This window comes from Pelodiscus sinensis, chromosome 1, assembly GCF_049634645.1.
Source record: "Pelodiscus sinensis isolate JC-2024 chromosome 1, ASM4963464v1, whole genome shotgun sequence".
Classification (NCBI taxonomy): Eukaryota; Metazoa; Chordata; order Testudines; family Trionychidae; genus Pelodiscus; species Pelodiscus sinensis.
The window spans coordinates 44,543,255-44,565,622 of record NC_134711.1 but is presented as its reverse complement, the minus strand read 5'-3'; the positions used below and the strand labels follow the sequence as shown (position 1 = coordinate 44,565,622).

The following is a 22,368-nucleotide window of genomic DNA, read 5'->3' as shown; positions in this document are numbered from 1 at the left end:
TGGTTTGGTTGTGTTGACGCTTGGAAAGTTATTTCGAAATAACGGTTATTTCGAAATAACTTTGCTGTGTAGACATACCCTCAGAGAGTCTGACAGCCTTCTATGAAAAAAATGGAGGCTTAATCTTGTTGGCACCAATGATGTCCCTGAAGGGATCTCCAGGGTTCCATGAAGACCTACCTCAGTCTTGTACCTGGCACCACAGCTAGTGTTGGCACCATTTACTGTTGATGTTAGCTTATTTAGTGTCACTTTCTTGAAAAAGGGGAAAAGTGACCTCCTCTTGATAGAATAATTTCTTTTCTGTTAGGCAGTGCCTCTATGTTTGCAACCATGTCTGCTCTCTCCTCAGCCCTTCTTTTCAGCATCATCCTAGAGTTGGGACACTGATGAAGTCACTGCTGGTGTTGGAGAAGCTTGTTCTAAGGCTAGTGCCCAGTCTTTTAAGAATGATAATGAACTGGCAATGGTGCCAAAATATTGTCCTGTACCAGGCAATCAGCATGTATGCCACTGATGTCTGTTTCAACAGAGTTTATTCACAGACTTTATTTCACTGGTAGGCCCTGGGGTGATGTTTCTGCTTGGAAAAGCACTCACTGAGGTGAAGTATTTAGGTGACTTGCAGGTGAATGTCTCCTAAGGTGACATGCACCTCTTGCACAATACCAGTTGTTTCAGCAACACATGAGAGTCCACAGCAGGAGGGATTTCAAACTTATCAGGAGTAAGATGTCCCTCAGAGAGAAAAGACATTAACTATGTTCATCAAACAGGGGAGTAAGTCCATCAGAGATTGGGCAGGGCTTAAAGCCTGAGTCCACTATGGCAGTTGCCATTAGCACCTTGTCTTACTATACAGAATGCTACCTTTCTGTTTGTTTGTTTTTAAATGTCTAAATTGGAAAATTAATCAAAGGTAAAGAGGTAAATCAAACTAATTCTAAAAGATTAATCTGAAGCTACAGGAAAGTTAACATGTCAGACATCTGCTATCTCCCATCTGATTATCATATGAAATAAGAGAACTAAGGAAAAGTCACAGGCTACTCCACTGCCTTTATGCTCTTACACAAGAGCTTGAGGAAGCAGAGGTCACATATATGGCCAAGATAGACATTTCTATTATTTCTCTCTATATATAAAAAAGTTTTTCCTGCTGCACGACACAATAATGTCATTGGGTTCTCTGGCCAGAAAGGTGGCCAGAGTGGGGAGGTTGGTGAGCATGGAGCAGGATAGCCTGCTAGCCTTTTTTTTTTTTTCTTTCTTAAGAGTAAGATTCTCCAGGGATGCCCCAAAAGAAAATGAGATCATAATTATACCAAGCAGCAGCAAGGACAATGTCTTGAGAAGTAGCTTATTTAAAACAGAGTTTTCACTCCCCTCCTTGAAAACAAGTTCTGGAAGATGAAGAATCTGAAATAGGATATTTTCCTACAGGCCAAATCCAAGCAGTAATGTGGAGAGAGTGCCAAGTAACTGTATTTGTCTGGACAGATGGAGATGTCAGTAAGATAAAACTGTGGTAGCAGCCTCACCTTGGATCAAGTAAGCCCTGACAAAGCTTTTAGGTTTGGCCAGCTGAATCACAGAAATGAACATACAATCTGACATCCATAATTCTGTCCTTGATTTCAGGGTTTTGCTGTGTGGAAATATACTGGTGCTCTACTTCTTTAAGAAAAGGTGATGGCTGCGACATCTTTAGAGGGAAAATAGTGAAGTAAAACTTCGTTGCTGCTTCCTCTTCCCATGCTACAGGAATAAATGATACTGGATTCTGCTCAAAGGACCCTCATTCAGAACAGAGATAACACCCCATCACCACCAATACAAGTTCGCATGAATGCTAACGGAAGTTTAGCTCTGATTGAGTGGGTGGAGGAAGAGTGAGAGGAACAACAGGAGAAACTAACACAACTTTGTGATATAATACAAAACAAAACATTTATTTCTGACAGTTCCATTTAGAACTTCAGAGGGTAGCAGAGTTAGTCTGTAACTAGAAAAACTTAAAAAATGATGAATAGTTTAGTGGAACTATTTTAGTGGTCCGGTGGAACTTTAATGCACCATTCACCTGAAGAAGTGGGTTGTGCCCACGAAAGCTCATGATACCATTTCCATGTTTTGTTAGTCTTTAAGGTGTTGCTAGACTATTTGTTGTTTTTTTAAGATTTTCCATTTAGAACTGTGTGGAACATTCTGACACTAGTTCAGTAGGATTTATTGGATTCCACTATTTTCCAATTTTGGTTCAAGATTGGCTCTGCTATATGCAGACACAAGCCTGATTTTCCTCACCATCTTCCTTTACATGCTGCAAAAATATTTGGGCTGGCACAAATATTCAGTCTGAAATTGGGAGACTACAGGATATTGCTGGTTGTCAGCAAACTACCGGAGAACTAGCCCTGTTTTTGTTTTCCACAGTTTTTGCATCACCTTGACTTTCAAGTTTGAATGCTAGCCAGACTGGGGTATGTTGCCTGTTTTTTTATCCAAAACCATAATTCTGGCCCCAGCTTTCTCAAAATTCAACCCAAGCTCACTGTAAAGGTTGCAAGCTAAGCTTGTGATAAGATCTGAGGTGGTAATATAACCTGAAATCAGAGAACATTTGCCTAATTTTGGGGTTCTTTGTGAAAGTTCTAGTTAGTCTCCTTTTGGTAATGGCACTGCCCAGGGCAAACAGAGCACCCCCTCAAGAAGTGCTCTCCTAGACACTAAAGGAAACTGGTGTGCTGGTTCTTTACAGAAATTTCATTATCACATGGCACATACCATTTAACGGTAGATATTTTATCTGGATGTGGTAAGAAATTAATCAAACTTTAAATCAGGAAACTGATTAGAACTAACCAACTTAAAACAGTATTAATGCTACTTAAGGTTTTAAAAATATTTTAATTGAATTTACAGTTAACTTACAATATAAAATGATATAGATATAGATCTAACCCCCATGCTGCAGTACAGCTGAAGCTAGTTATTTTGAAAACTACTGACTATGGTGGAAGCAGTCCTGGATCCCCAATATATAGTAACAAACAAATCAGTGAGCAGCTCTTGTATTCTTCGTGATTTGGGACTTGTAGCCCAAGAATGTAGATCTGTCAAGACAACTCTTAGCAGTGAAATTATTATGTCTGCTGCAATTATTAACTACCTATTGTTAACAATGTTCTCAGATCTCAGAGCCCATTAAATAGGAAAAGAATATAAACTTACTGGTTTATCACTTGGCCTCATTTCAACCAGTAATGAGTTAGTTCATGGAGAAAAAAAATCCTGTAAATGGTTTTATTTATTTCTTTAAAATAAGTTAAGAACAAAGCATTTAAATACCTTAAGGGTTTTTATAATACTGTAAGGCAACATTTAAGTAATTCTGCAGTAAGAAGCTCACCAATTCTGGTGGCTGTTGCCAAAGATCTCCATCGCATGTGCAGCTTTGAGATGGCATTATTTGGTGGCCATGTGAGTCATTAGGAGATAGGACAAGGAATTCATGTTCCCACTCAGGTCAAAGCAGGAAAGAAAGCACGTGTATTGTAAGCACACATGCACATGTGTGCACTGTCAGGAGCAGCGCAGAAGAACATCCCTTGTGTTTCCCTTCTCTGTATCTTATATATACGCACTACAAAATCTAGTAAAGCAGAAAATAATCACTAACCTAAAAGTTGCCTGTGTCTTCTCTTCCTGCTTACATGTCTTTATTCTGATTTTCTCTACTTCCATTTCCACTTTCTTTCCCTCCTCTGTCTCTCTTTTTCTGCTTCTTCAAAAAAACACACAATTCTTACCCCTGTTGGTTTAAACTGGAACAGCATTCTTTCTTTTATCTGTACAGAACAGATTCTTCCCTTCCCCTTGTTTTTCCTGTTATTTCTCTGTTCCATTTTCTCCCTGCTGCTCTTCATTCCCTCCATTCTAACTCTATTCCAACTCCTAGTCTTCCTTGTTTGGCTGCTTCATCCCCCTTTCCCTCCAACTTTTGTTTCACCCACTTTTAATTTTTGCCTTTTGAAATCCTGTTGACATCCCCTTTCTTACTTCCTTCTTTTTGGATCCTGCCTGTTCCCTAGCTGCTTGCCATAGGTTAGTTCTTCAATAGTAAACATGTCCTCTATTGTGCCCAAAATATATGCTCAACATTATCTAAAGAATTATGCCCAATGCTCCTCATTAATTGATATTAGTTTGTCCTGGTGCCATTTTTGTTAGGTACAGTACACAGACATATATTGTAACAGGAAGCTGATTAAATGGATTTTAATGTAGAACTATTCTAAAGAACTTGTCACTGAAATGAGAAAAAAAATTCTCAACTCATACCAATGGTGGTGGAGGGAAGATGGAGAGAAAGATTGGGGTGAAAGCAAAGTTTAATTCATACAAGGAAACAGAGCAGTATTTTGTGAAGAATCCTGTACTCAAGTGATCTAAATATATTTTGTTAGTTCCTGACCCTCATAGTAGGAGACCAATGCATTTTTCATAGGGTGAAAATCAGGCATTGGACAAATGCTCCCAGTATCAGTAAATGCCAAGCAGTTCAGGAGATTCAGTGAAGCTATTTAAAGAAGAAAATAGTTACTTACCTTTCTGTAACTGTGTTTTGGGGATGTGCTCTCTACACAAATTCTACCTTAAGTGTGCATGTACTCCATGTGTACAATATCAGATTATTTTAAAATATCAATGTCCTTTGGGGCTGCACCTCAGTTCTGGGAGCTCTCAAATAAACTGTAGTGAAGGATATAAGGGATATGACAGCCTCAACCACTTTTCAAGTTCTTCATCGATAAAGAATCCCAGGTGACAGGACTCTGGATTAGCAATGGCAGGTTGTGGAATCAGTGTGAACAATACATCCTGAAGAACCTCGCTTTACTGATGGTAAAGTTAAATAATTTTTCTTTTCAGAGTGACTTTCTATACAGATTTCACTGTTGGTGATAAACAAGCAGTATCCCATGCCCAGATGTGTACAAAAAAGTCCTATTTAAGTATTAACTGAAGAATCACCTGACCAAAGCTTGTATCTGATCTAAAGGCCTGAGTAGTAAAAATATGGACCAAATACCAGATAGTTCCCTCCACATATCTCAGTCAATAGGACTGTTAAAGAGAAAGTTTAGGCCTGCTAGACTGGAATCAAATGAGATCAGATATGCCTGGGGAAATTTTATTCTTTAATAATATATTTCAAGTATTTATATAATTCAAAATCTATTTAGAAAATCTCTGCAAGGATATCTGTTGTACTCTCAATCTGTTCTACAAAAAAAGTACTAAGCAGTGTCAGAGAAGCTCTAATCAGTGTAGTCGTGTCCAGATAAAAAGATTGCTCTAACTATTACTTCCAGTGTATAAAGTTTTGCTTTGCAGGTGAAGAATGAGATTTGAGGACAAAGAATGGCAGATGAAGAAACTAAGATGAAGAAACTTGTCCTTGTGTAAGATGGTATCAAAAGGGCCTACCACCTTAATCACACCCATTCTTCTGGACAGAGGTATGGCTATCAGGAAGGCCACATCTTCATTGAGATGTGATGGAAGAAGCAGGTAGTCATGGGCTTGAAATAGGCAGACTTACACCAGACAATACTGAAATCAGATCACAAAGTACAGGAATTGATGTAAAAGCTTGGACAAATCATTTTAGAAATTTATCCACAGTATAGTGACAAAATATCATGTAGCTTTTTACTGGGGAACAATTTGCAGAGTTCACAGCCAACTGGACTCTGATCAAGCACAGGGATAGTACTGCCAGATTTAACAAGAGCAAATCATCTATATTTTAGAACTGTTTAGGGAAGTGAGCAGGGATGTTGTTCAATCCAAATAGACAATTTTTTCGATTTGCATCTGCGTTAGGTGTTTCCTGTAACCTAGGATAAATATTCTTAATATTTTTTTCTTCTTCTTGTTAGATATTAATTGCTAGATATTTTTGTTTGTGTGCATGCTTATTTGTAAACAGAGCCACATGGACCACAATATGCAAGTACAGTCTCTCTTTACCCTTTATAATTATATATTTATTTATTTTCATGATTAATTATTGTGGTTTTTACACTATTAGCTTACAAGATCTGGGATATATATCTGGCATTTAAAATGAATACTCAATAATAAGACTAAGACAGACTATGGTTTCTCAAACTTAAAATTATGTAAAATAATTTAGAGTAATACCTAGAATTGCTCACCTTAGCCAGATAAGCTTCCACTCTGTTTTTTGAAGATAGTGCATTTCCAGTTGTATTTATGAAACTTCCTCCAAGACCAAGACTTCTATTTAGCGTTAAATTATTGCCGAGATTGCCAAGCTGAGTTGGATCCAGGACTGGACTTGCAGAAAGACTCCCATTTACAATGCTGTTGGCAATTAAAGATTTGCTCCTGTGGCGCTCATGAAGGAGTTTAGCATTGGCTTCTGCTATCCTTTCATTAGCTCTGTGAAAAATATAGATGTGGCTTTTACTCATCCTTTCACAAATGAGTGTTATCCAAATTTCAAACTATTTTTATTATATTTCTATAACTGTAAATGGTTAAGAATATTAGAAATTGGAAATACTACTCAATCCTCTCAGAGTTTTCTGAGAAACCAATCTTGCAATATTGAATAACTCCTGGGAATGAACATCAGTTAGAGATGCTCAGCACTTCTTAAAATTTGACTGAGACACAATTAATCTTAGATCATTACTTGTACTGATTACTATAATCTTTAAACCTCTAGACAAAGTGCTTGCAAGCCTTTTAGGAATCTTTTTGTGATGAGATGTTCAAAAGATTGAGGAATCCGCTATCTTAAGGTGAAAAGTTGTTATAGCAGCCAAGTGTACCTTGATGGAACTATCAGCCAGGCATGATTGTTTAAGGTTCAATAAGTACTCAAGGATAAGGGGTATGGAGGCCGCTGACAGGGTGACAATTCAAGCACCAGGGGGAAAATAAGGAAGTTACCTAGTACAGTAACGAGTGTTCTTCGAGGTGTGTGTCCACGTGGGTACTCCACGCAAGGAGTAGGGATGTCCTGGAGCCATGGAGCGGAGCTTTTTCTAGCAGTATCTGTGAGTGGCTCACCATTTGAGTAATTAGGACTCTGAACAGAGGGGAGTGTGGAAGAAAACACTGTCCTCACTCTGCGTTTGTAAGCAACAAGTAGCCAAAGGCAGTTTTATTAAGAGCTGCAGCAAGGGAAAAACTGGTTCGGACGGGGGGGGGGGGGGGGAGCCCCCTCCCTCTGAGGCAGATCTTCGAATACAAGTAATTATGATTCAGTTTATATACTGTCCATTAGATGTAATAACAATAACAATTAGTCTCCTTCCCATTACAAAACACCAATGGCTAACAGTTATTTTAGTTCCACCCAGATGCTCCTTATCTCAAGGTCCCTGCCAGAGTCAGCATTCTATCCTTATCTCTGTATGGAAGCGAGAGGCAAAGGCAGCATCTCATTACAGACCTCGCGTTGTCAGGCCACAGACTTAGCCTGACTCTTGCTCTCTTGTTAACAAGACCAAGATGGCTGCACACAAATTCCCTTATTTCCTTTTCCTGCCTCCACAGATATACGTTGCGTTGAGATAGGCACACCCTTTGAGTGAGGTGTGATGGATATGAACAAGCATGAAGATTTAGGGAATGATCGTATTCTGTCTATATAGAAGGCCAATGCTCGTCGTACGTCAAGTGTGTGGAGCATAGCATGCCTGGGGGATGCGTGAGGCTTCGGAAAGAATGCTGGTAGCACTATAGGTTCGTTGATGTGGAAGGACATGCACACTTTGGATAAAAATGTTGGATGTGGGCGTAATGTGACTCTGTCCTTAGTGAAGACTGTATACGGTGGGTCCACCATGAGGGCCCCTATTTCACTAACCCTCCTCATGGGGGTGATAGCTGTAAGGAATACCACCTTCATTAGTAAAAGCTGAAGTGGGCAAGTGGCCAAAGGTTTGAAAGGGGAACTCATGAGACAATCTAAGACAAAATTTAGATCCCACGTAGGGGAAGGCACTCTGACGGGGGGAAAAAGGTTTTGGAGACTCTTCAGAAGTCTTCTAGTTGTTGGGTGCACAAATACGGATGAGCCATCTATGTGTTCAGGAAGAGCCAATATTGCTATAAGGTGTACCCTCACAGAGGGATTTGATAGACCCCCGGTTTTGAGACGATATAGAGATACTTGAGAATCTGGTAGAGCGGTATGGTGTGAGGATCCACGCCGGACAATTGACACCAGGCTGAAAATCTTTTCTATTTTTGCATATAGGTAGCCCTGGTGGATGGCCTTGTGCTTTGTAGGAGGATTGCTTTTACTTGTTCTGAACATAGGGATTCCGTACCCTGAAACCAGATAGGAGCCACGTGTATAGGTGAAGTGTCTGTGGTTTGCCCGTCCTGAGATAGGATGTTGTGATGGGATGGGAGAGGATATGACATAGCCACAGACATTGCGTGCAGAAATGGGAACCAGGTCTGCCTGGCCCATGATGGTGCTATTAGTATGACTAGAGCTTCATTGATCTGGATTTTTCATAGAACTCTGGGTATGAGTGGAATGGGTGGGAAGGCATAGTGAAGTGGCTCATTCCAACGGATGAGGAATGCATTGTCCAGAGATCCCCTGCCTACTCTGGCTCGAACAAAAATGAGGACACTTGGTAGTGTCAGGAGTCGCAAAGAGGTCTATAGTTGGGACTCCCCAGTGGTAAAAAATGGAGGTGAGTATGGCTGGGTGTAATTCCCATTTGTGGTCAGATTTGAAATTGCAGCTCAGGGCATCTGCCCAAACATTGTTTATTCCAGGTAAGTATGAGGCCTTCAGGGTGATACAATGAAGGATGCACTAATTCCAGAGGCAGATCACCATGGTGCACAGTGATGGGGAGTGGGCTCCTCTCTATCTATGTAAAACATGGCTGTCATGTTGTTGGTAAGTATGTGAACAGGCTGGTCGGCGATGAGGGAAAGGAAATGGTTGCACGTATTCCTTCACAGACCTGAGTTCGAGGAGGCTGATATGTAGTGAGGACTTGTGTGCTGACCACCTGCCCTGAACTGTGTGTTGAAAGAGGTGTGTGCCCAGCTGATAATGGAGGCGTCTGTGATGATCTGCCTGGATGGTTTGGGCTGGTAGAAGGGCACACCTGTTAGAAGGTTGGTGGGAACTGTCCACCATGTAAGTGAGTCCAGCACCTTCTTTAGAAGCAGGACCTGTTTTGTGCAAGGGGTGGAGGCCAGGCTTGTAAACTGACTCTAGCCAGTGTTGTAGGGCTCTGAAATGGAGGCAAGCATACTGCACGACGTAGGTAGCAGCAGCCATGTGATCCATTAGTTGGAGGCAGGTAAGAACCGTAGTGGTAGGAGTGGTTAGTACAGTCACAAGGTCGCGTAGTGCTGAAAATCGGTGCAGGGGGAAGATAAGCTCTGGTTGTCAACTAATCAAGGCGAGCCCCAATGAACTCTATGCCTTGTGTGGGTAGCAGGGTTGATTTTTGCTTGTTTATTAGGAGACCTAGAGAGTTGAAGATCTGCATGGTATTGGAGATCATGTCGGCAGTAGGCACCTGAAATCAGCCTTTTATAGACAGTCATCTAAGTATGGGAAGATGACGACACCCTGTTGACGCAGATAGGCTGTGACTATGGCCAGGACCCTTGAGAAGACCCTGGGGGCAGACGATAAGACAAAGGGGAGGACTCTGTATTGGTAGTGGTCGTCTCCTGCAGTAAATTGAAGACATTGTCTGTGTGATGGGTGTAAGGTGATGTGAAAGTATGTGTCCTGCAGGTTGAGGGCTGCGAACCAGTCTCCTTCACCCAAAGCCAGTATAATCGATGCCGGTGTTACCATTCTGAAGTGTTGTTTCCACAGATATTTGTTTAGTTTGCATAGATCTAATATGGGTCTCCATCCCCCTATGCGCTTTTGTGTCAGGAAATATTTGGAATAAAATCCTCTCCCCCAAAAGGCGTGGGGAACCCTCTCTATTGCATCCAAGTGGAGAAGGCAGTTGATTTTCTGTCTGAGAAGCATCTTGTGAGAGGGGTCCCTGAAGAGGGACAGGGAATGGGGATAGCAGGGGGAAGCAACATAAAGGGGAGGGTGTATCCTGTGCAGATCTCCAAGAACCATTGATCTGATGTTATCACATCCCACTGATGGTAAAAGGGATGAAGTCTGTTGGGCTATGTCTAGACTACAAGCCTCTTTCGAAAGAGGCTTTTTCAAAAGAATCTTTAGAAAAAGCCTCTTAGAAAGAGAGCGTCTCGACTGCAACCACTTCTTTCGAAAAAGTGAGTCACTTTTTCGAAAAAGAGCACCCAGGATGCTCTCTTTCGAAAAAGCCGTTTGCATTCAAGAATGCCTTTTTTCAAAAGAGCACTTTCGAAAAAAGGCATTCTTCCTCATAAAATGAGGTTTACTGCTGTCGAAAAAACAGCTGAGTTCTTTCAATTTAATTTTGAAAGAATGCGGCAGCAGTCTAGAAACAGGTGAAGTTTTTTCAAAAAAAGGCCACTTTTTCCAAAAAAAACCCCCATACTCTAGACACTCACAGTGTGAAGAGATGGTATTGGCTTGTTAGCAGAGGTCAAAGTGGGAGGTAGGGCAGGCCCCCAACCAAATCCTCAAACCTGCTGTTTTGTTCCCTGGGAGCCTGAGGAGCAAGTTGGAGGTGGGTGCCTCCTCTGAGGACGTTGTCTAGGGCAACTGTAGTCATACTGTCATTGCTGGACTCAGTTGTAGTAGCTGTCCCTATTTTTGTTGTATGGAGTATAATGCCTTCGACAATATGGCGGGGTATACATGCCAAGCACACGGAGGGTAGTGCAGGAGTCCTTGCTACTACATAGGGCTTCATCCTTGCTACTACATAGGGCTTCATCATGGCTTCATCCATAGCCGCAAAAAGCTTGAACTTATCAAAGGGGAGGTCTTCTATCCTGGACTAGAGTTCTTTGGGTACCCCAGCTGATAAGAGCCAAGAGGCTCGTCTCATTACCATGGCTGTAGCAGTTGCCCTGGCTGCTGTGTCGGCTACATCTATGGAGGAAAGGAGTGCTATATGAGCAATCGTGTGACCCTCATGTGTGATTGCCCTGACAATGGTCCTTCTGGATTCAGGCAGGTGTTCCATCAACTCGATCAGTTTGTAATAGTTGTCGAAGTCATGGTTTGCCAGCAAGGCTGTGTAGTTGGCAATTCCTAATTGAAGAGTGGCAAAGAATAGACTTTTTTCCCGAAGAGGTCTAACTTCTTGTGTTCTTTGTCATTGGACACTGGTTTGGTGCAGGAGGCTTCTGCACATTGGTTGGCAGCATCGACGACAAAAGAGTTAGGTTGTGGATGAGAGAAAAGGAAGTCTAGGTCTTTTGGTGGTACGAAGTACTTCCTGTCAGATCTCTTACATGTTGGCTGAATCGAGGCAGGGGTTCACCAGATTTCATTGAGACCTCAATTATTGCCTCATCGATCAGAAATGTGATTCTTCCCTCTGAGGAGGGGCAGATATTTTTCAAAAGTCAGTGCTATTTCTCCCCTACCTCCTGGAGGCAGACCTCCTGTGTTGTTGCTACCCTCTTAAACAACTCCTGAAATTGATTTAGGTCGTCCAATGGGTGAGTATCGTTCGGTATTACTGCTTCTTCGAGATATGAGGAAGTATTATCGGGGTGAATCCGCTTGGCGTAACTCAGTTTATTTATCGGAGAGTTGACCTTCCTCCTCATCGTCAGAGTCTGTGGCGACTGGCACAGTGCGAGACGGGGAGGGTGGAGGCAGTCTCTGCTTTGATGTAGACAATGAAGCAGAGCGTCTTTTCCGTTAGCCCCAGTGGTCCCATGATGCCCAGCAGGGTCGGCGTGTTTCAATGCTGGGATAATGGTACTGAGTGTCACCATTTTGAATAATTGTTTCTGCATGTACTTATTCAAAACTCTCAGGTCTAAGACTGGCTGCCATCCCCCTGATTTCTTCTCAGTGAGGAAGTAGTGAGAATAAAAACCTTTTCCAAAGAACTGTGAGGGAACTGTTTCTATTGCTCCCAGGTGGAGGAGGGACCTATTATATTGTATCTCCTGTTGGAGAAAAGACTTGTGAGAGTGGTCCCTGAAGAGGGATGGGGTAGGGAGTAGGAAGGGGATTAGTCATGAAAGGAATCGTGTACCCATGTTTGATTATCTGAAACACCCATCTATCTGATGTCATGGCTAACCAGTCATGACAGAATGGGAGGAGGCAGTGTTGGAAGAATTTGTGAGAGAATGATGGCATTGGAGAAGGTGAGTAGCTTTTCAGGCCCTCGACATACATCACAAATCTGCTTATCGGTCTGCTGGGATTGTTGCGTGGTATTGGAAGGTGGGAGACGTCATTATGATCTATTTCTATTTCGCTGTTATTGCTGCTGATCTTGTCCGGGGTAGTTTTGGGTATATTAAGGGTATCTTGGTCTAGGGATATGGCTGATACCTACATTGTTGTCTCCCAGGTGCCAGATTGTGGATGCCGAGGGATCTGAGTGTCATCCTGGAATCCTTTATTGTATGCAGCACCTCATTGGTGTTGGATGCAAACAGTTTCTTGGAATCAAATGAGTGATCTACAAAGGTGGATTGGATCTGCTTAGGGAAAAAGGCAGAGTAGAACCAAGAAGCTCGCCTCATCATGACCATGGTAGCCATAGATCTTGCAGCTGTCTCTGCAGCATCTAAGGCTACCTGCAAAGCTGTTCTAGAAACTGTACGTCTCTCAATGATTACGGCTTTGTACTGTTTTTTCATAGTCTCTGGTATATCGAGTTTTGAATAATTTCTGTGGTCGTATTTACTTAGTAAGGCTGCATAATTAGAGACATGGAACTGCAACGTGGATGACATGTCAACCTTGCGCCCATATAAATCAAGCCTTTTACTGTCATGGTCAGCTGGCGTGGATTTAAAGTGCTGTTTATTTTTCTGGTGGGCAGCCTCTACCACCAGTGAGTTGGGTCCTGGGTGAGTAAAGAGGAACTCAGAGCTTTTTGGGTAGGACATAGTATTTTTAATCTGTTGTCTTGCACATGGGTGTGGCTGTGATGGGTGTTTGCCAGATGGTTTTAGCTGGTTCCATGATAGCAGTATTGATTGATAAGACTATTTTTGAGAATGTTACTGACTGTAGGATGTCTGTAAGTTTGTGTTGGTTTTGTGAGAGCTCTTGCAATGGGACAATGAGTTCCACAGAGACCCATTTGAAGAGGTCCTTAGAGTATGAAAAGCTGTAAGCGGTGGTAGGTAGAGGAGGCACGATGGCTTCATCAGGTGAGGAAGATGCATTTGTGTCAGGAGACGTATCCGGAGATGGGTCATTGTAGGCATCCTCTGAGTCCCGTTGGTACTGAGATGGTGATTGTGGTGAAGGATAGTGTTGCAGTATCGTGCCATGTTTTCTGGTATCCTGGTGTCTATGATGTGACTGCCATGGATGCCAATAGTGCCTCTGTGGTGGGTAGGGCATTGGCATCCATAGGTTTCCATACCTGTGTGGCATGTCTCTATGTCTGGTGTATGTTGGATGAGTTTTGGTGGAATAGATGGAGTGATCTGCAGCGAGAAGAGTTCTGCGGAGAGAAAACTACCTCCACATCATCATTGTCCTCACTTGAGAATTGTTCTGGCGAAAGCATTTGGTGTAGTGCCAAGGTGCCTGAAGAGCAATCAGGACCAAGGAAAGGTGAATTGAACATGGAGGAAATGAGTAAGTCTCTGTGCTGCATATACTACAGTACAGGTGTTGACGGTGCCGTGGTTGGCTGTACCAGTGACTTGTGGTGCCGGATGTATTCTCAGCACCGAGTAAGCTGGTAATGTTGTCAGGGGCATCATAGTACCGGCAGTCATCACGGAAGTAGTGATCGGCACTGGAGGTGCTTGTGGTGCTGTTGTGGCATCATCGGTGCCTACTGGTGCTGTTGTATGCAAGGCAAGCAACTTAAAACCTATGGCCTCGGCTCAGGTTTTCTGTACACGTAGTCTTGTAGTAGTGCTGGCAGTGCCTGAGACGCAGAGTGTGTCATAAGTACCGAGATACATAGGTGCAGCTGATCTTGACACTGAAGTTGGTGAGCACTTTTTCGGTGCCATATGGTTCTGTGAGAATGAAAAAAGCCTGCAAAAAAGCAAGCTTTCTATCTCTATGCCCCTGAGAGACCTCAGAATCTTGCCCAGGGTCAGAGGCAGGACATAATGATTTTTCTAATGATATAAGCTTGAGCCATAGGTCTCCGTCACGACAAGCTCTTGATTTCAATTTTGCGCAATGGGGGCACTTTTAAGAGACATATGCTTTAGGCAGCAGACACATTGTGAATGTCCGTCTGACACTGGAATAGGGTCATTGCATCATGAGTAGTGTTTAAACCCCGGTGCATCTGGCATAATGTTAAAACGAACTACTATCTAACTAGGGAAAAAAGATGGATTTTTTTTTTAAACAGGGAAGGAAAGAACAAATAACTGACTAAACTAAGAAAGTGATGAAACAGGATTATTTATCTAGATATACACAACAAAGTCAGGAACACTGCAGTGGTTTGTCTCCAGATGGAGTCAGTAGAAAGAGAACTGAGGCAGCTCAGGATCTGCATGGCCCCAGGGACACTGCTCTGAAGACTCCGATCCACAGTGCGAGGGTGCACCAACACCTGGTGCGCCAGCACCTGATGGTACCCATAGGGACATCTTTCAAAGAAGAACCTCTCTTTCTCCTTTGGGTAATATTCCTATGGGTGCTCTACTTTAGGTAACTCCTGAGCAGTAGCGTCATAAGGAGGAGGAAGCTCAGAATTGTGTTCAGCACAGAAGAAAAATGCGCTACCAAGTGCTACATCAGCTCTAGAGACACTACCTCAGGAGCAGAACTTGGAGAAGACAGTTTTCAGGTTGGAATTATGTGGTTATGGATAGAATATTGGCAGGTAAATGAGCTGACACACACAAAATTCAGAATACATTTTAGGAAAAAATCTGGTGTATTGTAAAGTAATTTAGCTCTTGCAGAATACTGTGAAAGGAGGGTCTACTATCTCTCCCGTCTGTGGGCTGAGGTAATAGTCGCTAAAAGGCTGTTTTCATGGACAAATTCAGTAAGGAGCATGTTACCATCAAGATTTCCAATTCCAATTTCAATTTCCAAGGAGTTTTCAAAAGACTTCTAAGAAAAATTAAGATTCCAGATTGGGGTGGGGATTTTCACAGGCGGGAAGAGATTATCTAGAGGAGATTACAACAGACCAGTCAGAAGACATGCCTGTTAAAATCAAAAGAATTTTATAATATACTCTATAAAATTAATTAAATTTTTTCTACTTATGGTATTCACAACTAACTGGAAAACTACTGCATCCACAGATACCTGTTCTTGTATTAATGCTTATTCCAGGGAGCAGGTTCAGGAGTGATGCATTTTAGGGAAAAAGTAATATTTTATCATTTTTTTAAAAGTAAGTATTTTGACTTACCTATCCAGTTTACTTGCTAAGGATTTTCTAATTTTTAATTCTTCCAAATAAAGTTCTTTGTATCTTTCCAGTTCTGCCTGTGTAGACTGTTTTTGAAAGACACCATCTTCTTGTGTGCTTTTTATTCTAGCCAGTTCAGATTCTAGATCTCTAATTCTGTGCTCCAGTTGGTTTCTCAGTGAAGCATTATTAGTTGTTCTTATTTGTTCTAATGTCTCTTGGGAGGCTGCCTGTGTCTAAAGCAAATAATATAACTTTAATACACTGGGAGAAAAAGGAATTTTTCCCATCAATTAATCATATTCAATAATAGAATAGCTACCCAACATTGCTCAGGTCTTTAACTGAAGGGCAACTAAATGAAAAATGTATGTGCTTTATTTCAGTGATTGTATTTTTTTTAATGATGGAAAATGAAGTCTGGAGTGAGGATTGGGGGCAATGATAGACAGGGGTGGGTGGCTTAGGGCAGAGGGTTGGTAGGTGTGGAGAGGACTCAAGGCAGGAGGTGAGGGCCTCAGGGCAGAGGGAAGGACGGGGAAGTAGGTGGGGGGTCCAGGGGAAGGAGGTGGGAGGTGCAGGACTCAGGACAGGAGGCTGGGAGGTGCTTATCAGGGACACCCATGGTGGCGAGGATGGTACTTCTCTGGTGATGCATCCCAGGGGGCCCTGGCAGTGCTCCCCAGCCAGCAGCTCCTCCTGAGAGGCGGGAGCTGCACTCCCCAGAGGGTGGCTACTCCTGGGGGAGGGGGAAGATCCAGGTCTGTACTCTTGCTTGTTGGATGGGAGTTAGGGTTCTGTGGGTTAGACCCAGCCTCCAGGTGCCCCTCCAAGGCCTGCAGCCTGTCTGGGGTGGGCAGCCCCTGGCCTGCTGGGGCTCTCCTGACCTGTAGCTGCTCCAGGGAGGGGCCTTGCATGTAGCAGTGGTTCTCCTCCTCCTCCCGCCCCCCCCGTTGGGGGGTGGAGGGGGAAGTGGCGCTCTGCTGGCTGGCCCCAGCCTCCAGATGCCCCCTTACCCTGCTGCTGGTGTAGAGGTTGTGGTGCTTTCAGCACTACCCTCGGCCTCCAGTGGCTCCTACATCCTGTTCCCGGGGGGCTGGCCAGGCTCTATGGGCTGCCCCCAGCCTTCAGCCCCCTGCCCTCCAACTGCAGACTATCTGGGGCAGGTTAGGCTCTGGGGGCTGCCTCCAGCTTCCAGAGGTTGCTCTATGGCCAGCACCTTCCTCCAGTGCTTCCCCCCCTCACAGCTTGTAGGCTGTCTTGAGGGTGCAGGCTCTGGGGGCTTCCCTTGGCCTCCAGTGGCCCCCCCATGCGGTCTGCAGTCTGTTTGGGGCATGGGTGAGGCTCTGGGGGCTACCCCTGATCTCCAGCAGCCCTTCTGTGGACTGTGGGCTGTCTGGACAGTGGTGAGGCTCTGAGGGTTGCCCCCCACCTATAGCACTCCTCTGTGGAATGCAGGCTGTCTGAGTGGGGTGAGGCTCCGGGGGATGTCCCCTCCTCCAGTGCCCCCACTCCCCATTCTGCAGGCTGTGTGGGTAGGGGCCAGGCTATGGGGGCTGCTCCCCCCCCCCCAGTAGCCAGCAGATGCACAGATAAATGGTCCCACAGACATAGATAGGTAGATAGAGAACTACTCTTCCTTAGTGCCATCAACTATACAGTGAGACTTAAAGTCACTACACAATAGAAAGATCTCAGCTGAAAAAGAAACTGTCCCTTATTAAGGATCTGTTCCAGTAAAGTATGCACTACACTACTTTCAATCTTATAGGATAATAGTCTAATTGATACTGATCCCCCTGCTAGAGCCAGAATTCCATGTGATCTATATACAGATGTAGATAGTACGTCCAGCAATGAAATAACAATATGGAATCAGTGCAGCTCTACAAAATATAAAGAACAAAAGCTACTTTGGTCAGGATGAAAGGATCCTATTCCTGGATGAGTAAGACAAACTGAATATCACCTCTAGGGTTTAAAAAAAAAAAAAAAAGTCTCGTAAGATGGAAAGTTATTCTGGGGAAGGCTTTGTGATAGAATGACCTGCAGGCGTTACTGTAAGGGATTGTGCTCAATTTTACTTTTTTTGTATTTTTTTTCCTGCCTTCTACTGTATTTCTAGTTTCCTATCAAACTGGAAACATATGTAAATAGTATATACATAGCTTTTATGATGAAAACCAACTATCTAAGATCAAACATCTAAAATATAAATTTCAACTTGGAAATCAATATATAAAAAGCGTGGAATATAAAGCATAAAGCGCCAATTTACAGAGTAGTAAGTAGTAAATAAATTAACCTGCAAAAAGAGATTGACTTCTTCCAGTTTTTGCCTTATTTCTTGTCTAGCTCGTTCTTCAATCTCCCTTTTATACTGTTCTATTTGACTGTGGTCCATCATATTAGTTCCTACTTGTCGTTTGAGGTTAGCTACTTCTTCTTCCAGCTGCCATTTGCTCTTCTCCAGCTTTTCATGATTCTTATGCAGTATCTTCACTGAAGACAACTGTTCTCGCAGATCACGATTTGTAGATTCTAACTGCATTGATTTTTTTGACTCTATATCCAGCTTTCTTGAAAGTTCATCTGTCTGTACACATTGAGAAAAATTAAACTCAATTATCAAAAAGGGAGTTCAAAATTTCTCTAAATCAATGAAAATCAAGATAATGTTACAAGTTATTAATTTTACATTTAAAATTAACATAAATCATTCCAAACTTAGTAAAAGCAGATCTTTTAAATTATTTTTCATAGGACAGCTTAAATCCTCTTCTTTCTCAACCTATATAAAGTAGTTTGTAGAAATACTTAAAAAAACTAAATAATTAAAGACCCAAACCCACAAGCATTATACGTATGCATTTGGCTTTAAATGCATGAATATTCCCAATAAAGTCATGGGATTAGTCATATGCTTTAAGGTAAGTAGAACATAAGAGATGGGGCTTTGTTATGTATCAAAAATGCTATGAAGCCATTTAAAACTTGTAAAATTGGATTGTAAGAAGGCTTTTATTTTAGCTGAGAAATAAAATATATTTATGGTAAATCAAAAGGTAGATTGTATATAAGAATTTAAAAGAAAATGTGAAATCTTTCAGTAGGATCTGAAACCTGAATAAAACTCACTGGAAAAACTGTTAATCTCTTCTGTGATTACTGCATATTTTAAGGTTGCCTTGTGCTTTTCAACATAAAAAAAGAAAACAGGATAATAAATAAAATAAACACTATGTAAAAATATGTAGACTGTACTGATATATATAAATTCAACTGTAAGGAAGGAAATACATAAAAATCCCCTTTCTTGATGTTCAAATATAATTTTTACATTTTAATTGCAAAGTCATATAAACACACTAATTTTATTTATAAAAATGCCCTGTTGTGAAGGCATTCATAGCATTAAATACTTAATAAAAAGGTTACTTAATTTTTTAAAATATAGTACATTATAGCAACAAAGATACACTCATAAAATAAGGGGAACAGACTGTAGTAAGTTAAGCCCTAGCTTGGATGGGTGGAAATGTTTCTAAATGAAAGCAACAGAGTTAATAAAAGCTAATACTAGGACACACTTTCAGATGTTTAACATTAGGCCAGGAAGAGCTGAAATAGCAGTTACGGGGAAGCACATTTTGCTACCTACAAGTCCAACTCATTGACTGTTGATTTAAAATATGATGGTGGAATCCCTAAAAGGCAGGAGGCATCAGAGCCCTAACAAGTGATAAGATTTAAGATCATAGTCTGGAACAAAGCTAATTATGTTCACTGGCAAAAAACTACATTAACACAGATTTAAGGTTGCTTGGGGTATATTGTCCCCATGCAGAAAGTTGAGTTAAGCAAAACTCAAATTTATGAAAGCCAAGAAATGCAGTTAAGGTTGTCCATGCAGCTTTAACTTTGCCCTCTGTCAGCAATTCCTTAATATACCCACGTCTAGACTACAGGCTTCTTTCAGAAGAAGCTTTTCCGGAAGAGATCTTCTGGAAAAACTTCTTTCGAAAGAGAGAGTCCACAAAGCAAAAAGTACATTGAAAAAGCGATTTGCTTTTTCAAAAGACAGCATCTGCCTTGATTGGATGCTATCTTGCATTTAAGTTGTGATTACTATGGATGGAGTGGCCACCAGGGCACCTGTGCTTTTTCCTGGAGGCCTCTTCTTAAAAAAAACAAAAAAACAAAAAAACAAAACAAACAAACAAAACAAACAAAAAAACCCTCCTCTTCCCCTCTTTCAGAAAAAGGCTTCTTTGTAGAAAGAGGTTTACTGTTGTCAGAAAACCCTCTCTTTTCTTTCAACTTTCTGTGGAAAGAACACAATTGCAATGTGGATGTAAGTATAGTTTTTCCGAAAAACAACCATTTTTCTGAAAAAACTCTGCAGTGTAGACATACCCTGGGAGTGGAGGGGGGAGGGGATAGGAGAAGGTTGCCCAGATCACTTGCTGTGTTTCCCTGGAGATGACAGCAGTCGAGGGGAACTATTTGCATATAAATAGTGTTAGATATACCTATGGTAAATAGTGGAAGGCATAGTGTTACCATGACAAAGGACATTGTCAGTATTGAGGGGAAATATGAGAGGATTATACTGCTTTAATTATGTTTAAATGAAAATGATGATTGAGATGATGACTTCTGAGCAAAAGGGAGTTGTAAAAGTCTATGAAATAGACTATGCCTACATTAAGGACCTTTCAGATGTATCACTACAGCTGAGCTACTGTTTAACAGAGTTAGATGAAAATCATAAGATAAGAGTGAAGGAATTGTAAATGAAGTGAACAGCTTGTACATTTCAGCACCTAAGGGATTGGCAGAGTAAAAATATGTATATTTATGGACATATTGGACATTACTGAAAGAGGGCAGAGAAAGGTTGCATTGGCTTAACTTCGCATTTCCTGATTTTTAGAAATTTGAGTTTTGCACAGTTGAACATTCTGTAAGGGGACAACATAGTAACAAACAAGGGTTAACTCTGCATGAAAAGTTTTTTGCCAATTAAATTCCTAGTTTTTTGAATAGGATAAGACACATTGTTGATAGGAGTTAGTAGTCACATAGGCAGTTCATATCCTATCCTGTATTTTGCATACTGAGTCACAGAAGATTAGGGTTGGAATAAGCCTCAGGAGGTCATCTAGTACAACCCCTTGTCCAAAGCAAGACCAACCCCAACTAAATCATCCCACCCAAGGCTTTGCCATACATGGACTTAAAAACCACTGAGAATGGAGATTTCTCCACCTTCCTAAGTAACCCATTCCAGTGCTTCATGACTCTCCTAGTAAAATAGTTTTTCCTAATATCCAACCTAGACTGCCTCCACAGCAACTTGAAACCATTGTTCCTTGTTCTTTCAGTCAAATCAGCCTGTCAGCAATCTCTATATGGTGGTATACTCCATACTTTGCCACAAACTTCTTTGGAAGTATCACCCAGAAACTATGCATCTTGACAGAACACATTTTTCTCTTCCCTCAGCAGTCAAAGCACCTGTGCTGTCTGTTCTGTACTGTGTGTTTTAGGAAATACCATGTTAATTTACTCCAAGACCAGAAAGTAGTCCTTTGCCCTTGCTTCCCCAGATGCTAGTAAAATGAGAAAATCTGTAAACAACCAATGTAAGGCTCACCTATCATCCATCCTCGCTGCTCTCCCCTTCTGGAACTACAACCCCTCTCCTTGTCCCTGTTCTTCCTTCTAACCCACAACTCCTCTGTCATCAGCTCCTACCTACTCTAAATAACAGAGATTGCTTAAATCAGCTAATGACTATTCTGCTGTGTTCACAGGAGACCTCCCCATAAAATACAAACACATGATATTATTATAGACAACTTGCAACAAGCAAAGTGAGATATTAAATCTTTATTGCACAGTTACCGTATTTTCTGGCGTATAGGGCGACTGGGCGTATAAGACGACCCCCTATCTTTTTAATTAAAAGATAGGGTTTCATCTTATACCCCAGCGCCCCTCTGCCTCCTTTGCTCCCGGTGTCCCTGGTCTGCTGGAGATGGTCCCCAGCAGACCAGAGGCACCGGGAGCAAAGCCGCAGCAGCTTTGAAAGCCTCGGGGGAAGCCGGCGGGGGGGCATCCCAGGCGCGCCTGGGCTGCTCCCCCGCCGGAGCCCCTCCGCGGCTTTGAAAGCCTCGGGGGAAGCCGGCGGGGGGGCATCCCAGGCGCGCCTGGGCTGCTCCCCCGCCGGAGCCCCGAAGCCGGCGGGGGAGCAGCCCAGGCGCGCCTGGGATGCCCCCCCACCGGCTTCCCCCGAGGCTTTCAAAACTGCGGAGGGGCTCCGGCGGCGGGGCATCCCTGGGATGTATACCCGGCGTACAAGACGACCCCCGATTTTTGGGGGATGTTTTTTAACATCAGAGGTCGTCTTGTACGCCGGAATATACTGTATATAAAGATTAGGAATAGAAACATCAGTGGAGGGCTGCTGACTGCTGTAAGGGCGTTGACTGCTGCAAGGGCATTGATACATTCCCTCAAACTATCTAAGCAAGAATAACGAAGTTGTATAGACACCGGGTCACACTTTCATCTTTACTTGGGCATTGTACACTGTAATCTTTCCAGACTGCACAACTACACAACTGAAGAAACGAGCACTTTCTTAAATTCCCTAAAGACCTCCACTACTGGGATTAACCACTGATGAACTGAGAACATTTTGAGATGTCACACCAGTAGTTTATTCTCTGTCTCCATGTAAAAAAGTTTACATAGGACTTATATATGTGAAATAATTGTCACTAATGTTCCAAAATGCCCATAATTCCTAGAAAGCAATGCAAAT

General features: G+C 42.3%; 1 protein-coding gene across 15 annotated transcripts in view; it reads right to left on the bottom strand.

Annotated features, from left to right (window-relative positions):
- The window catches only part of ANKRD7 (ankyrin repeat domain 7), a 177,643-nt gene that overhangs the window by 15,012 nt on the left and 140,263 nt on the right, over window positions 1–22,368 (bottom strand). For 11 of the 15 annotated variants that reach the window (XM_075929145.1, XM_075929108.1, XM_014573360.2 and 8 more), the window contains 3 exons: window positions 17,842–18,132; window positions 15,537–15,772; window positions 6,228–6,474 (listed from right to left, as the gene is read on the bottom strand). In XM_075929145.1, the coding sequence (XP_075785260.1) occupies window positions 6,228–6,474; window positions 15,537–15,772; window positions 17,842–18,132 (774 nt within the window). Of the gene's footprint in view, window positions 1–3,682; window positions 3,788–6,227; window positions 6,475–15,536; window positions 15,773–17,841; window positions 18,133–22,368 lie in introns of all 15 variants that reach the window. The other 4 variants (XR_012903781.1, XR_012903785.1, XR_012903776.1 and 1 more) reach the window with 2 other exon arrangements.